The sequence below is a fragment of the Pristiophorus japonicus genome, chromosome 16, assembly GCF_044704955.1.
Source record: "Pristiophorus japonicus isolate sPriJap1 chromosome 16, sPriJap1.hap1, whole genome shotgun sequence".
Classification (NCBI taxonomy): Eukaryota; Metazoa; Chordata; class Chondrichthyes; family Pristiophoridae; genus Pristiophorus; species Pristiophorus japonicus.
In genome coordinates this window covers 109,063,719-109,079,676 of record NC_091992.1, presented here as the reverse complement: position 1 = coordinate 109,079,676, position 15,958 = coordinate 109,063,719, and the positions used below count along the sequence as shown (strand labels likewise).

Genomic DNA, 15,958 nt, shown 5'->3' with positions numbered 1-15,958 from the left:
GTTCAATGTGCAAAAACAAATTCTGTATAAATGTACTGAACTTCACAAACCTATGTTCTCTACATTCAGATTCTGCAGTAATTTGATACGTTTCAATTCCTTTTATTTTTAGTTATATGATGTAGCTGTAAAGTAAGAATTTTTTTTAAATCGAATTCTTGCACCTGTACAATCAAGGCGCAAACAGAGTAGATTAGGTTAGACCTGAGACAAATTGGATATAAATGTCCACAACAAAGTGTTCGTTCCTCCGGGATCACCAGGTAAATTCGTAAATATTTTTGTGGTCGAAAGCATCCGCCCGCGGGAAGTCTCCGACCGCAATTTTTGGCCTAATTAATTTCACACAATACCCTTACAGCCCACAGACAACTTTCAGCACATCAGTCTCGTTTGGATTCATACTCTTGTTTCTAGAGATGAAACAACTGTGTACCAACCCTCTGCACCAGTCTCCCAAAGTGACAATTTTAAAACCATAAATTAACCCAACTGGATTATTAAACAACAATGCTTACCAAAGGTTATGCCAGCAATAGGAAATATGTTTTTGTTTTAACAAACCTGATCAGCATCTATAACTAAAAAGAGGAATGTAATTATCTTGTGGTTTCGAATAGTAATTATCGAATAAAAGCAGTAGTCAACATGTCTTAAGTTTCAACTCCTAGATGTGATGCTTCATGATTGACCAACAGTGTTCAGTGTGTGTTTAAAAACACTTCTGACAAGTATCCCCCTGAAGCACCAGGGGGAAATGTGAAATAAATAATGAGGCAGGCACCTCTGTATTAACCAGGTTGATGAGATTGAAATGACTGCAAAACGTAGTTTTCACAGTGCGAAGAATAGCCCTTTCCAAACCTCCAGGCCAATAACATTCAAACTGAACAAAGCAATGAATAGAAAATAATTGTAAGTAAAACTGAGTTGCCTAAGCTTCAAGGGTCAGATTATCAAAATTTGGGAGCTACTTGTGATCCACGGGCCGCAGTTAGGTGCATCATCTTGACTTCACTTGCGGGGTTGAGGGTCTGGAAAGGTGTCCCCAAATGGATACCTCAGGCTAATTCCAAGACTTATAGTGAGACGGAGCCCAGATTGAGGTCTGTGGCTGGTAAGAGGGTGGTAGACATAAGTCGAAGTTGCAAGTCAGACTGTGGGTTGGATGGGAGGAGAGAATGGAACCTGCAAATCTGTAGGGAACAAGAACTATTTGTATTGAAGAGGTCACGGTTTCAAAGAAGATGGTAGCCTACAGGTCACCTCTGTTCTGTGGTATTTCGAATTTAGTCACTTTATGATCATTTTGCTTTTAAAATGCTATGGGTTAATTGTAACATTTAGAGAGAAGAGAGAAAATAACCAGTCGGAAAAAAGAAAATTAGGTAAAATTGATATTTCGTGCTGTAATATGTCATTGCCAGCCAGTCACAGTAAAAGAGCAGAACACATACAATTACGAAATAATTTGGAAGGTCTGGATTCAAAAGACTCTTGCACAGATTCGCAGTTTGCAGCAGTCTTGTCTAGAATATGAAAATTTGTCTCAATTATTTGATTATACAAGTTTCTTTGTTGTTTCTAAAAATAATGTAGAAAACTATTTACTTCTAACATTAAATCTTCCAAGGGAGGGCCAGTTATCGTTTGATTCCTAGTGCATTGGGGCTGCACCCTCACTTGCGTAGTAATGTTTGACATCCAAAAGAATATTATTGGTGAATAGCATTGCATAATATCAAAATGCTGAGGAAGTCCAGAGGTAAACAAGTGACTGTTCAGTGACATGATGTATCTACTGTTTTTGTAACCAAGAGCATACTCTTGTTGAGTGATTCAAATTCTTCTCAACAACAAAAATACACATGTGAATATATTAATTTGTAAGGACAAATAATGACTGACCATATTACAGATTTTTCCAAATCTGTAAGGAATGATTATCAGGAACATTTTCTTCTGGGTGTGATCTTGGAGAATTTATAAGAATTCAAAACTCTCTTCAACTGACAAGTTTATATATTCTAATTTCAGAGTTCATTAAATGAGAAAAAAGTATAAATTGACACTGGTCATGCGCAATAAGTTCTGTGTAATGCAGCTCCAAATGTATATGAACCATATGAAACACACACAATTCTTTGGGTTAAGGCTGAGAAGATGTTTACCCTGGCTGGAGAATCGAGAACATGGGGCCACAGTCTCAAAATAAAAGGTCAGCCATTTAGGACTGAGAGGAGGAGAAATTTCTTCACTCAAAGGGTTGTGAATCTTTAGAATTCACTACCCTAGAGAGCTGTTAATGCTCAGTCATTGAGTATATTACAGACAGAGGTCGATAAATTTTTGGGGAACAATAGGAATTAAGGGATATAGGGATAATGTGGGAAGGTGGAGTTGAAGTAGAAGATCAGCCATGATCTTTTTGAATGGTGGAGCAGGCTCGAAGGGCCAAATGGCCTACTCCAGCTCCTATTTCTTATGTTCTTATACGGCAATATTTCCCTGTTTTAGTTAAATTTTAAAAGATCTAAAGATGTTCACTAAAACTTAAAAGAAAATATTCATATTCTAAAATTTGACTGATTCTATGCAAAATATGGTCATTCACCAGTTGCCCTTGCAATTTGGTTGCAGGAGCAATTATTTATTCACACACGATTTTTCTGGCAGTGAGGGGAATTTTAAATCACTCAACCAGAAGTGACAATGCAGCAACGCTAGTTCATAGTAAGAACTGGTTGAAGCATAATAGACAAATCTTAATGAGGGATCGGCAAAAAGCATTTCAGTGAGAACTTTTAACTCAATCTGTTGGTCAATATGATTAATGAAACGGGTGTTAAATGTTAGACCTTTTTATTCAAGACTAAATGAGATGAAAATGCAATGACTGGCAACATTAGACATTCTTATGCACAGGTTTAAACCTTATTAAAATACGCCTATCTGCAGTCTCTGATAATATTTTTAGAATGTTTGAATAATATTCCAAAATGCCTCCTGTACATGGTTTTATATAAGATTTCATCAGAAATAAACCTTTCAGCATATGTTACTGATCGCATTTTCCTGTTTTGAACTGTCAGAGCGCCTGGAAGCTGAGAAGAAGAATTGTAAACAAGTATTGGATAATGCAGATACACTACGACAGAAAGAGGTAATGTGGACTTTTGTAATTATGTTTAATAGTGTTTCGGGGACTGTGTGATGCATTGCATTGAGCACTGTCGTTTCAGCTCTGGGGCCAATGCTTCTAACACAGCCTATACAGATGGGATAAAAATGTCCTCTCTACTGGCTGAAAAAGTGTTCAAACACATCACAGTTTCTGGAGGGTACAAAATTGGCACATGGTTAAACCTGGCACAATGGGCCCAAGTTTCCACATGATTCGCGCCTGATTTTTAGGAGCAACTGGTGGAGAACGGACTATTTTAGAAATCGCAATTCTCCACATTTTTTTTTCTGCAGTTCTAGTCAGGTAGAACAGTTCTAGTTTAGAACAGAATTTTTTCTTCAAAAGGGGGCGTGTCTGGCCACTGACGCCTGATTTGAAAGTTTCCACAGTGAAAATGTACTCCAAACTAAAGTAGAATGGAGCCAGTGAAGATTTTTGTAGAACTGAAAAAACCTGTTCTACACACTAAAAAATCAGGCGCAGGTTACAAATTAGGCGTCCAGAACGAGGTGGGGGAGAGGGGAGGGGGGGGGAAGGGAACTCATTAAATTCGACAATAAATCCTTATTTATACTTCTACAAATATTATACAAATAAATCCAACCTGAATAAACATTTATAAGCCAAGAAAAGATTAAATAAACCATCTTCCTACCTGTGTGAAAGTGCTTCAGCCAGGGAGAATTCTGCAGCCGTTCGTGCCGCTGAGCGGGGGGAGGAGGTGGAGGGGTGGGGAGGGGAGAGCGAGAGCGAGAGAAGAGCGAGGGGGGGGTCGGGTCAGTCGGGGAGGGGGGGGGAGCGGGTGTCGGGTCTCGGGTCGGTGGGGGGGAGCGGGTGTCGGGTCGGGGCGGGGCGGGAGGAGGGAGCGGGTCTCGGGGCAGGGGTGGAGGGGGAGCGGGTGTCGGGTCGGGGGGGAACGGGTGTCGGGTCGGGGTGGGGGGGGGGGGGCGCAGGTGTCGGGGCGGGGGGGGGGGGGGGGAAGCGGGTGTCGGGTCTGGTCGGCGGCGGGGCGGGGGGGGGGCGCGGGTGTCGGGTCGGGTCTGGTCGGCGTTGGAGTGGGGGGAGCGAGTGTCGGGTCTGGTCGGGCGGGGAGCAGGAGCTGGCCGTGGGAGGAGCCTCATTCACACAGCCCCAGTGAGGCCATTCAGCCAGGGCTAGGGGCTGCGTGCTTCGGGCCCCTCCCACACAGTTCGGCGCCTGGAGCTACTGCACTTGCGTGCCGACTGTAGCGCGCATGTGCAGAGGTCCCGGCACTGTTTTCAGCGCCGGGACCTGGCTCCGCCCCCCTCACAGCTCGTGCTGGCTGCGCCGAAGGCCAGAGGACCTACAGGTAGGTGGAGAATACCGAGGATTTTTTTAGGCGCCGTTTTAGGCGCGAAAAACGGGCGCTCAGCTCGGAGGGGCGCTCGTTTTTTTTCTTGTGGAAACTTGGGCCCAATATCACTAATCAACAGGAAAATTAAACGGTAGATTGGAGAAGAGTAAATTTACAAGAGAAGTTGATTCCACTACGTACAAGATTATACAAAATCATGTCAAAAATAAGGTTAGGAATATCAAGAGAAAACTGGAAAGGAACATCGCAGCAGATGCTGAACACACTGCTGGAAAATTCCTCCAGTTCGAGAACAGGAAGAATTTATGACTAATGAACATGGTGAGCTCAATGGAATAATGAACAGGAAATGGCTAATGCAGTAAATGATGACTAGTTGCAGATTTATACCAGGGAGGACACTGCCATATTTCATTATTCATGCACAGTACCATTTTTTAAATATTAAATTTAAAATAACCTATTTCACATTTGGAAAATAGGAAGATACATTACTGAGTGTCTATTACTAATATGAAGATACATTACTGAGTATCTATTACTAGGATGGAAGCTATTCGCAGTATTATTTTGAGATTGTTCTCGTTGCCTCCTGATTAGCTTTAGGAGGAGAATGTAAATCCTGAGAACACAGCAACATTTCGGTTTAATAAAATGTAGCAATATTTGAAGTTTTGAATGTTATTTTTTAATCTGAACAGTCTGTTGATCAGTTAGGCAGCAAGGTGACATTGTGTATAAGAGCATCAAAATGCAAAGAAATAGTGTGGTCCATCTGTTTAATTTCCCTCAGTCCATCAATGTCATGAAATTGTGGGATTTTACAGCACAGAACGAAGCCTGGCGATTGACTCGGGTGGTATTTTTGGTGGACTGGAAACAGGCTATCCACACTGGCCTACCCTGACGGCCACAGAAGGTATATGGCCTGACTGAAGAACCTACAGTGATGGGGTGGCAGGGTTGGGGGGAGGAGGAGGAAAAATTGGGGATGATGGGGTGTAGGTAATATGCACGTTTTAAGAAAAATGGCTAGGGCTCCTAGTTTAGGAGTGCTAGATTGTGTTGCAGTGCAAAGTGGAAAAATTGTTCCACAGTGCCAGTCATTCATCTCTAAGGACTCAATTTTCCCCAGTATTTGTGCCGTTTTTTTTGGAGCCGGCTGCTTTTTCTGGCCTAACTTAAAAATACCCAGTTTCCCCAATCAATTTGCACCAGTGTAACTCATTTAGTTACGTTTTTTTAAGGTACGTTTTTTTTTTCCAAAGCGGGTGTAACCAGCCACCTACACTAATTCTGGCCATTTAGGGAACTTTGGCTAGCTGATAGTTACTCCATTTTGCTTAGGCCAGCCTCTCGAGAAAACCCTTGTGGAGGTAATTAAATCGGACGCCATTCGGCCTGGGCTAGGGGCGGGAAGCGAAGCTGACCAGGACCGGCACTCACTAGCTGAGGCTCGGCTGGGGAGGGAGCAAACTGAAAGGCACGCACTCGGGGGCCACAGCGGACCAGGAAGGTACTCACCACAGCGGACCAGGAAGGCACCACACTTGGAGACCGGAGAGGGTCGTAGACAGCCGATCTGAAGGCTTGGTGCCTGGGGAGGGGGGAGGGAGGAGAGGACAGAAGACCTTTGGGAGCTGTACTACGCATGTGCGGCCATTTCAGCGACGTCAAGAACGTCAGTTTTTTTTCCCCCGCACATGCGCAGAAGGCCCGGCTGCTTTATCCGGCACGGACCGCAGGCTCCACCCCCCGAGGCGACCAACCACGCTGTGAGGCTCCAGATTACAGCACAAACATCGGGAAAAGTTCGGACATGTTTTTCTGACGCATTTCTTGACCTAAATAAGCGGCGCAACTCTGGCAATACACCAGAAAACGGGCTTGGGGAAAATTGAGCCCTAAGTCTGTACAGAGATGCAAATATGATCCATCCTCAGTGTAGATATTCAGTATAGATTTCAGCTTGTGGCAGCAGAGAGTGGTTGCAGGCTGTTTTTTCAATGAATGCAAGCTTTACAAGGAAACAATGTGGGGAGGAAATTGCGGTCGGAGGTTTCCTTCGGACGAATTCCTCCGACCCAAAATTTTTTTACGAAAATACCTGGTGATCCTGGATCAACGTAGGATTCCGGTCGGAGGCCTTCAGTCGCTGCGCAGCATACGGGAAGATGACTTCCCCGTACGTACCTGCTGGTGTCACGTGTGCCTGGACCACCAATCACTAGACAATACAGGTGTGGCGTCCGAAATCTGGAAACCTCGGGACTGAGGCCATTCCGGATTCCAGGTATTTAAGAATTTTGGAACGTCTCTGCCTGGGCCGAGGTAGGGAGGGGAGGGGGGGGCGTCAGGCAGGGGGGCTGGGGAAGGGAGGCGGAGGCGGAGGTCGGGCAGGGGAGGGGGTGTCAGGGAGGGGAGGCGGGGGTTGGGCAGGAGCGGGGCGGGTCAGGTGGCGGAGGGAAAGGTGAGGCTGGGGGAGGTGGGGCCGGAGGTCGGGCCGAGGTTGGGTGGCCGGAGTGGGGGAGACCAGATTTCAACATTTTCCAGTTTCTGGACGACCCTGCCACGGATCAGCCTGGTGTCCGGACTCCGGAACATTCTGAATTTCGGAACTCCGGATTTTGGACACTCAACCTGTATTCTCATTGATAAAAATGGGAACTCTGTTTTTACGAGTTTCCATTACTATCAATGAGAAAACCCTCCTAAAGCAAGAAATACAGCATCGTTTTTAAAAATTCCTCACATATTTAAAATTAATTGAAAGTTAAAAAAATATATTTTTGGTAACTTATTTTAATGTGTTTTAATAAGGCTAAAAATAAACTTAGCTTAATGGACAACATTTTTAATGTAAAAATGAATGATTTAAATTTAATTTTTATATGTTTTAAAAGTGTTATGCTGGTAAAAGTAGACTAAAGGCCTGCTTCTACCAGGCGTAAAAGTGTGAAGGACATTCGCTGGGCAAGAGTTAGGCAACTCGCCCAATGTCTGCCCTGCGGACGTCATTCTCCCTGGAATGTGTAAATTCTGTCAGAAGAAATCTCGACAAATCAGAAAAGCTGGTTTTCGGCGCATGCACATCACGCCCCGAGAATCGGCTATTGCGAAGCCTTGCACTTCAAAGGACCTGCCGAGGCCACAATTTTCGGCCCAATATGGGAATCTGAAAATTCTTAATGCTGACTAAACTAGTGAGTGAAGTTAAGAACAACGTTGACCTTTCTGGAGGTGAAGGAGAAAAATGAGACGAGAACAGACAGACAGAAGGTCAATTAAGGTCTTAATGTTGAGAAATCCTAAAAGTAGCTCAAATCTAATGACTGCCTCTTAAAAGTTGAGGTTTTAATGATTTTTAAAAAATATTTACACTATTCTGGGAAATAAACTTAAACATAGTCCAGCAGTTGATTTTTAACGTATTTTAAGAGAAACACTTGTATAACTTTGGACAATTGGATTTTTTATAATATTGGATGGACAAAATTTATTATCCATTTACTCAGAAGTGAGAAATACAATCTGTGTTCAGACTCGAAACCTTTGAATGCAACAGTTTGAAACGTACTATCCAACGATACTTGAAATATGGGATTTCTGATCAGGCAACATATTCAGCATTCTATTTTTTTGTTCTGTATCTTTTCCCTGTATCTGATCAGATGGATCAGATGAAACGGTACCAGGAGGAGAGCGAGCGGTCATTGCAGGACAGAATTCAGAAACTTGAAAACGTTCGAATTCAACTGGAAGCAGTGAGTGAACAACAATTGCCGAGTCATGGCATGAAGTTAGTTGAATACATGCCAGCTTCTATTTTATACATTACACTTCAAAAGTACTTCATTGGCTGTAAAATGCTTTGGCACATTCTGAGGTCGTGAATTACATTTTAAGACGTTGCCTGGTTCATGGCAGATATTGCATTCGTCGATAAGCAAATGAGTTTGAGCAGAAACGCGGTGTTGGGCGTATCATTTTTCAAAATGGGTGCAATTTTGTGCGCAATTTGCATCGGACTGCCAAAGCAGAAATTCTACCCTTCTAAATGGAATCATTTCAAAATAGTTTTATAAAATGATAGGTAATGTCCTAAAGTTTGTTTCTTTGATAGGATGTAAGCCGGATAAAGTCAGCTGCTATAACTGACCGAGCACAAGCTGAAGAGGAGCAGATAAAAGCGAGGAACCAAATACGATTGGAGGAGGTAATAAAAGTGGAAACCATAGGGCGATCAAAGCCTGACTGACTTTTCCGAACTTTGTGTTTTCTTTTTTCTCTGCTTTCTATTTCTGTTTTTCATCTTGCGCGCTCACTCTTTTTCCTTCTCTCTTTTTTTCTCTCCCACCTCCCCCTCTCTCAATTTGTACTTTTGAGTCAGTGCTCTACTAAACTTTCCAATCTTCTTTCATTCTTTCCAATCAAATTCACCATCCTATCTACCCATCCTTCTCAATGTTTTGAGTCTAGATGTCACATTCTTGGATTTTTAACAATTTTTCACAAAGTATTTTGTGTATGTTTTATAGTAAAAATTGTACTATTTTGTTCTTGGTTGGTTAAATTCATGGAAATTAGTTTAGACAGATACACCGCTTTGGGTACTGTTGAGGGGATGACTCATCAGGCGAGAGCAGCAACAGCCAAGTTCATGGCACCGTGGGTGGCTCTGCTGCACAGGAGGGCAGGAAAAAGAGTGGAAGAGCTATAGTGGTAGGGGATTCTATTGTAAGGGGAATAGATAGATGTTTCTGCGGCCGCAATCGAGACTCCAGGATGGTATGTTGCCTCCTTGGTGCAAGGGTCAAGGATGGCTCTGAGCGGGTGCAGGACATTTTGAAGGAGGAAGGTTAACAGCCAGTTGTCATGGTGCATATAGGTACCAACGATATAGGTAAAAAAAACGGGATGAGGTCTCTACAAGCTGAATTTAGGGAGTTGGCGTGTAATTAAAAAGCAGGACCTCAAAGGTAGTAATCTCAGGATTGCTACCAGTGCCATGTGCTAGTCAGAGTAGGAATCGCAGGATAGCTCAAATGAATACGTGGCTTGAGGAGTGGTGTAGAAGGGAGGGATTCAAATTCCTGGGGCATTGAAATCGGTTCTGGGGGAGGTCTGCACCTGGACAGGACTGGAACCGATGTCCAAGGGCGAGTGTTTGCTAGTGCTGTTGGGGAGGGGTTAAATTAATATGGCAGGGGGATGGGAACCCATGCAGGGAGACAGAGGGAAGTAAAATAGGGGCAGAAGCAAAAGATAGAAAGAAGAAAAGTAAAAGTGGAGGGCAGAGAAACCCAAGGCAAAAATAAAAAAGGGCCACATTGCAGCAAAAATCTAAAATGGCAAAGTGTGTTAAAAAGACAAGCCTGAAGGTTCTGTGCCTCAATGCAAGGAGTATTCGTAATAAGGTGGATGAATTAACTGCACAAGCAGCAATTAATGAATATGATATAATTGGCATCACGGAGACTTGGCTCCAGGGTGACCAAGGCTGGGATCTCAACATCCAGGGGTATTCAACATTCAGGAAGGGTAGACAGAAAGGAAAAGGAAGTGAGGTAGCGTTGCTGGTTAAAGAGGAAATTAACGCAATAGTAAGGAAGGACATTGGCTTGGATGATACGGATTATGTATGGATGGAGCTGCGGAATACCAAAGGGCAGAAAACGCTAGTGTGTACAGACCACCAAACAGTAGTAGTGAGGTTGAGGACAGCATCAAACAAGAAATTAGGGATGCGTGCAATAAAGGTACAGCAGTTATCATGGGCGACTTTAATCTACATGTAGATTGGGCTAACCAAACTGCTAGCAATACGGTGGAGGATGATTTCCTGGAGTGCTTTAGGGATGGTTTTCTGGACCAATATGTCGAGGAACCAACTAGAGGGTTAGCCATTCTAGACTGGGTGATATGTAATGAGAAGGGACTAATTAGCAATCTTGTTGTGCAAGGCCCGTTGGGGAAGAGTGACCATAATATGGTAGAATTGTTTATTAAGATGGAGAGTGACACAGTTAATTCAGAAACTAGGGTCCTAAACTTAAGGAAAGGTAACTTCGATGGTATGAGATGTGAATTGGCTAGAATAGACTGGCAAATGATACTTAACGGGTTGACGGTGGATAGGCAATGGCAAACATTTAAAGATCACATGGATGAACTTCAACAATTGTACATCCCTGTCTGGAGTAAAAATAAAACGGGGAAGGTGGCTCAACCGTGGCTAACAAGGGAAATTAAGGATAGTGTTAAATCCAAGGAAGAGGCATATAAATTGGCCAGAAAAAGCAGCAAACCTGAGGACTGGAAGAAATTTAGAGTTCAGCAGAGGAGGACAAAGGGTTTAATTAGGAGGGGGAATATAGAGTATGAGAGGAAGCTTGTCTGGAACATAAAAACTAATTGCAAAAGCTTCTATAGATATGTGAAGAGAAAAAGATTAGTGAAGACAAACCTAGGTCCCTTGCAGTCAGATTCAGGTGAATTTATAATGGAGAACAACAAAATGGCAGACCAGTTGAACAAATACTTGGGTTCTGTCTTCACGAAGGAAGACACAAATAACCTTCCGGAAGTACTAGGGGAACAAGGGTCGAGTGAGAAGGAGGAACTGAAGGATATCCTTATTAGGTGGGAAATTGTGTTAGGGAAATTGATGGGATTGAAGGCCGATAAATCCCCGGGACTTGATAGTCTGCATCCCAGAGTACTGAGGGAAGTGGCCCTAGAAATAGTGGATGCATTGGTGATCATTTTCCAACAGTCTTTCGACTCTGGATCAGTTCCTATCGACTGGAGGGTAGCTAATGTAACACCATTTTTTAAGGAAGGAGGGAGAGAGAAAACGGGTAATTTATAGACCAGTTAGCCTGACATCAGTAGTGGGGAAAATGTTGGAATCAATTATTAAAGATGAAATAACAGCACATTTGGAAAGCAGTGACAGGATCGGTCCAAATCAACATGGATTTATGAAAGGGAAATCATGCTTGACAAATCTTCTGGAATTTTTTGAGGATGTAACTAGTAGAGTGGACAGGGAAGAACCAGTGGATGTGGTGTATTTGGTCTTTCAAAAGGCTTTTGACAAGGTTTCACACAAGAGATTTGTGTGCACAATTAAAGCACATGGTATTGGGGTAATGTACTGACATGGATAGAGAACTGGTTGGCAGACAGGAAGCAGAGTCAGGATAAACGGGTCCTTTTCAGAATGGCAGACAGTGACTAGTGGGGTTCAGTGCTGGGTCTCCAGCTATTTACAATATACATTTATGATTTGGATGAAGGAATTGAGTGTAATATCTCCAAGTTTGCAGATGACACTAAACTGGATGGTGGTGTGAGCTGTGAGGAGGATGCTAAGAGGCTGCAGAGTGACTTGGACAGGTTAGGTGAATGGGCAAATGCATGGCAGATGCAGTATAATGTGGATAAATGTGAGGTTATCCACTTTGGGGGCAAAAACACGAAGGCAGAATATTATCTGAATAGCGGAAGATTAGGAAAAGGGGAGGTGCAACGAGACCTGGGTGTCATGGTACATCAGTCATTGAAAGTTGGCATGCAGGTACAGCAGGCGTGAAGAAGGCAAATGGTAGGTTGGCCTTCATAGCTAGGGGATTTGAGTATAGGAGCAAGAAGGTCTTACTGTAGTTGTACAGGGCCTTGGTGAGGCCTCACCTGGAATATTGTGTTCTACGAATCTGAGGTAGGACTTTCTTGCTATTGAGGGAGTGCAGCGAAGGTTCACCAGACTGATTCCCGGGATGGCTGGACTGACATATGAGGAGAGACTGGATCGACTGGGCCTGTATTCACTGGAGTTTAGAAGGATGAGAGGGGATCTCATAGAAACATATGAAATTCCGACGGGACTGGACAGATTTAGGTGCAGGAAGAATGTTCCTGATGTTGGGGAAGTCCAGGACCGGGGGACATCGTCTAAGGATAAGGGCTAAGCCATTTAGGACTGAGATGAGGAGAAACTTCTTCACTCAGAGTTGTTAACCTGTGGAATTCTCTACCGCAGAGAGTTGTTGATGCCAGTTCATTGGATATATTCAAGAGGGAGTTCGATATGGACCTTGGGGCTAAAGGGATCAAGGGGTATGGAGAGAAAGGGGTACTGAGGTGAATGATCAGCCATGATCTTATTGAATGGTGGTGCAGGCTCGAAGGGCCGAATGGCCTACACCTGCATCTATTTTCTATGTTTCTATGACATCCAGTGATCATCCATGTCTTTTACATAAGAATATACGAAATAGGAGCAGGAGTAAGCCATCTGGCCCCTCGAGCCTGCTCCGCCATTCAATAAGATCATGGCCTCAACTCCACTTCCCTGCCCTCTCCCCATAACTCTTGACTCCCTTATCCTTCAAAAATCTATTCAATCTCCACCCTAAAATTATTCAATGACCCAGCCTCCACAGCTCTCTGGGTTAGAGAATTCCAAAGATTCACGACCCTCTGAGAGAAATTCTTCCTCATTTCCATTTTAAATGAGCGATCACTTATTCTGAGATTTTGCTCCCTAGTTCTAGATTCCCCCATGAGAGGAAACATCCTCTCTGCATCCAACCTGTCAAGCCCCCTCAGATAAATTTCAATAAGATCACCTCTCGCTCTTCTAAACTCCAATGAATATCGGCCCAACCTACTCAACCTTTCTTCATATGACAACCCCTTCATCTCAGGAATCAATCTCGTGAACCTTCTCTGAACTGCCTCCAATGCAAGTATATCCCTCCTTAAATAAGGAGACCAATACTGTACACAGTACTCCAGGTGTGGTCCAACCAATGCAGGATTTCTTTACTTTTATACTCCATCCCCCTTGCAATAAAAGGACAAAATTCCATTTGCTTTCCTAATTATTTGCAGTGCCTGCACGCTAACTTTTTGAGTTTCATGTACAGGAACCTTCTGGAAATCCAAATACACGACATCTACTGGTTCCCCTTTATCCACCCTGCTCGTTACATCCTCAAAGAACTCCAGCAAATTTGTCAAACACTATTTTCCTTTCATAAAACCATGCTGACTCTGATTGACTGCATTATGATTTTCTAAATATCCCGCTACTACTTCCTTAATAATGGATTCCAGCATTTTCCCAGTGACAGGTGTTAGGCTAACTTCCTGCTTTCTGACTTCCTCCTTTCTTCAATAGGGGCGTTACATTTGCCTAGATTACAACCAATGCATCTACTATTTCTGCAGCCACTTTTAAGACCTCAGGATGTAGGCCATCAGGTCCAGGGGACTTGTCCACCTTTAGTCCCATTAGTTTGCCGAGTACATTTTCTCTAGTGATAGTGATTATTTTAAGTTCCCCCACCACGCCCTACAGTAGTCCCTTGATTATCAATTTTTGGGATGCTTTTCATGTCTTCTACCGTGAAGACCGATACAAAATATTTGTTCAAAGTCTCTGCCATTTCCCTGTTTCCCATGATTAATTCCCCAGTCTCATCCTCTAAGGGACCAACGTTTACTTTAGCTACTCTCTTTTTATATACCTGTAGAAGCTCTTACTATCTGTTTTTATATTGCTTGCTAGTTTACTCTCCTAAACTATCCTCCATCATTTTTTTAGTTGTCTTTTGCTGCTTTCTAAGGGCCCAAGTTTCGGGCCGCGCCTAGAACGGCGCAGCCCCAACCTGGACGCCCGTTTTTCGCGCCACAAAGTGCGCCTAAAAAAAACTTACAGATTCTCCGGCTCCCTGCTGGTCCTCTAGGGTTGGGCGCGGCGCAGCACGAGAGCTGTAGGGGGCGGAGCTAGGTCCCTGCGCTGAAAACAGTGCCGGTACCTCTGCACATGCGCGCTACAGTGGGCGCGCATGTGCAGTAGCTCCAGGCGCCCAAAACTGTGTGGGAGGGGCCCGAATCCCCTAGCCCTGGCCGAATGGCCTCACTGGAGCTGCGTGCATAAGGCTGCCTCCCACGCCCAGCTCCTGCTTCCTCCCGACCCGACTTGACTCCCACTTCCTCCCCGCCCCCGGACCGGACATTACCCCGACACTGACCCAACTCCCGCTTTCCCCACCACCCCCCCCGCCTCCGGACCGGACTGGACCCGACCTGCGCTCCCCCCACCCCCCACCCGACCTGATCTCCCTTTCCCTCCCTCCCCACCCCCCCCCGGACCCGAACCTCCCCCCCTCCCCCACCCCCCCGACCCGAACCGACCTCCCTCCTACCACCCCCCCGACCCGACCCGCGCTCCTGACCACCGCCCCCCCCCCCGCCAACCTGACCTCCCTCCCCCCGCCCCGACACGAACCGACCCGACCTCCCTCTGCCCCCCCCCCCGACCCGAACCCGACCCGACCCCGACCCGCGTTCCGCCCGACCTGACCCAACGCCACCTACCTGTAAATCTGTGCTGGGGACAGGCCTTGCCCGAAGTCTTGGGGCCCAGCTGGGGCCGGCCCGTCAGCCTTCCTCCCCCTTCTCCTTTCCCCCCTCCTCCCCCCCTTCTCCTTTCCCCATTCTCCTTCCCCCATTCTCCTTTCCCCCCCCCCATTCTCTTTCCCCCCCCCATTCTCCTTTCCCCCCCCATTTTTCTCCTTTCCCCCCCCCATCTCCTTCCCCCCCCCCATTCTCCTTCCCCCCCCCATTCTCCTTCCCCCCCCCCCATTCTCCTTCCCCCCCATTCTCCTTCCCCCCCATTCTCCTTCCCCCCCCATTCCCTTCCCCCCCATTCTCCTTCCCCCCCCCATTCTCCTTCCCCCCCCCCATTCTCCTTCCCCCCCCCATTCTCCTTCCCCCCCCCCATTCTCCTTCCCCCCCCCATTCTCCTTCCCCCCCCCATTCTCCTTCCCCCCCCATTCTCCTTCCCCCCATTCTCCTTCCCCCCCCATTCTCCTTCCCCCCCCCATTTCCCTTCCCCCCCCATTCTCCTTCCCCCCCCATTCTCCTTCCCCCCCCATTCTCCTTCCCCCCCCCCCATTCTCCTTCCCCCCCCCCCATTCTCCTCCCCCCCCCCATTCTCCTTCCCCCCCCCCATTCTCCTTCCCCCCCCCATTCTCCTTCCCCCCCCATTCTCCTTCCCCCCCCCATTCTCCTTCCCCCCCCCCATTCTCCTTCCCCCCCCCATTCTCCTTCCCCCCCCCCATTCTCCTTCCCCCCCCCATTCTCCTTCCCCCCCCATTCTCCTCCCCCCCCCCATTCTCCTCCCCCCCCCCATTCTCCTCCCCCCCCCATTCTCCTTCCCCCCCCCATTCTCCTTCCCCCCCCCATTCTCCTTCCCCCCCCCCCATTCTCCTTCCCCCACCCCATTCTCCTTCCCCCACCCCATTCTCCTTCCCCCACCCCATTCTCCTTCCCCCCCCCCATTCTCCTTCCCCCCCCCATTCTCCTTCCCCCCCCCCCCATTCTCCTTCCCCCCCCCATTCTCCTTCCCCCCCCCCATTCCCTTC

General features: G+C 46.1%; 1 protein-coding gene across 4 annotated transcripts in view; it reads left to right on the top strand.

Moving 5' to 3' along the window:
* Positions 1-15,958, top strand: part of lrrc45 (leucine rich repeat containing 45) — a 76,854-nt gene that overhangs the window by 44,111 nt on the left and 16,785 nt on the right. For all 4 annotated transcript variants that reach the window (XM_070857677.1, XM_070857675.1, XM_070857674.1 and 1 more), the window contains 3 exons: positions 3,093-3,163; positions 8,192-8,284; positions 8,644-8,736. In XM_070857677.1, the coding sequence (XP_070713778.1) occupies positions 3,093-3,163; positions 8,192-8,284; positions 8,644-8,736 (257 nt within the window). The remainder of the gene's footprint in view (positions 1-3,092; positions 3,164-8,191; positions 8,285-8,643; positions 8,737-15,958) is intronic.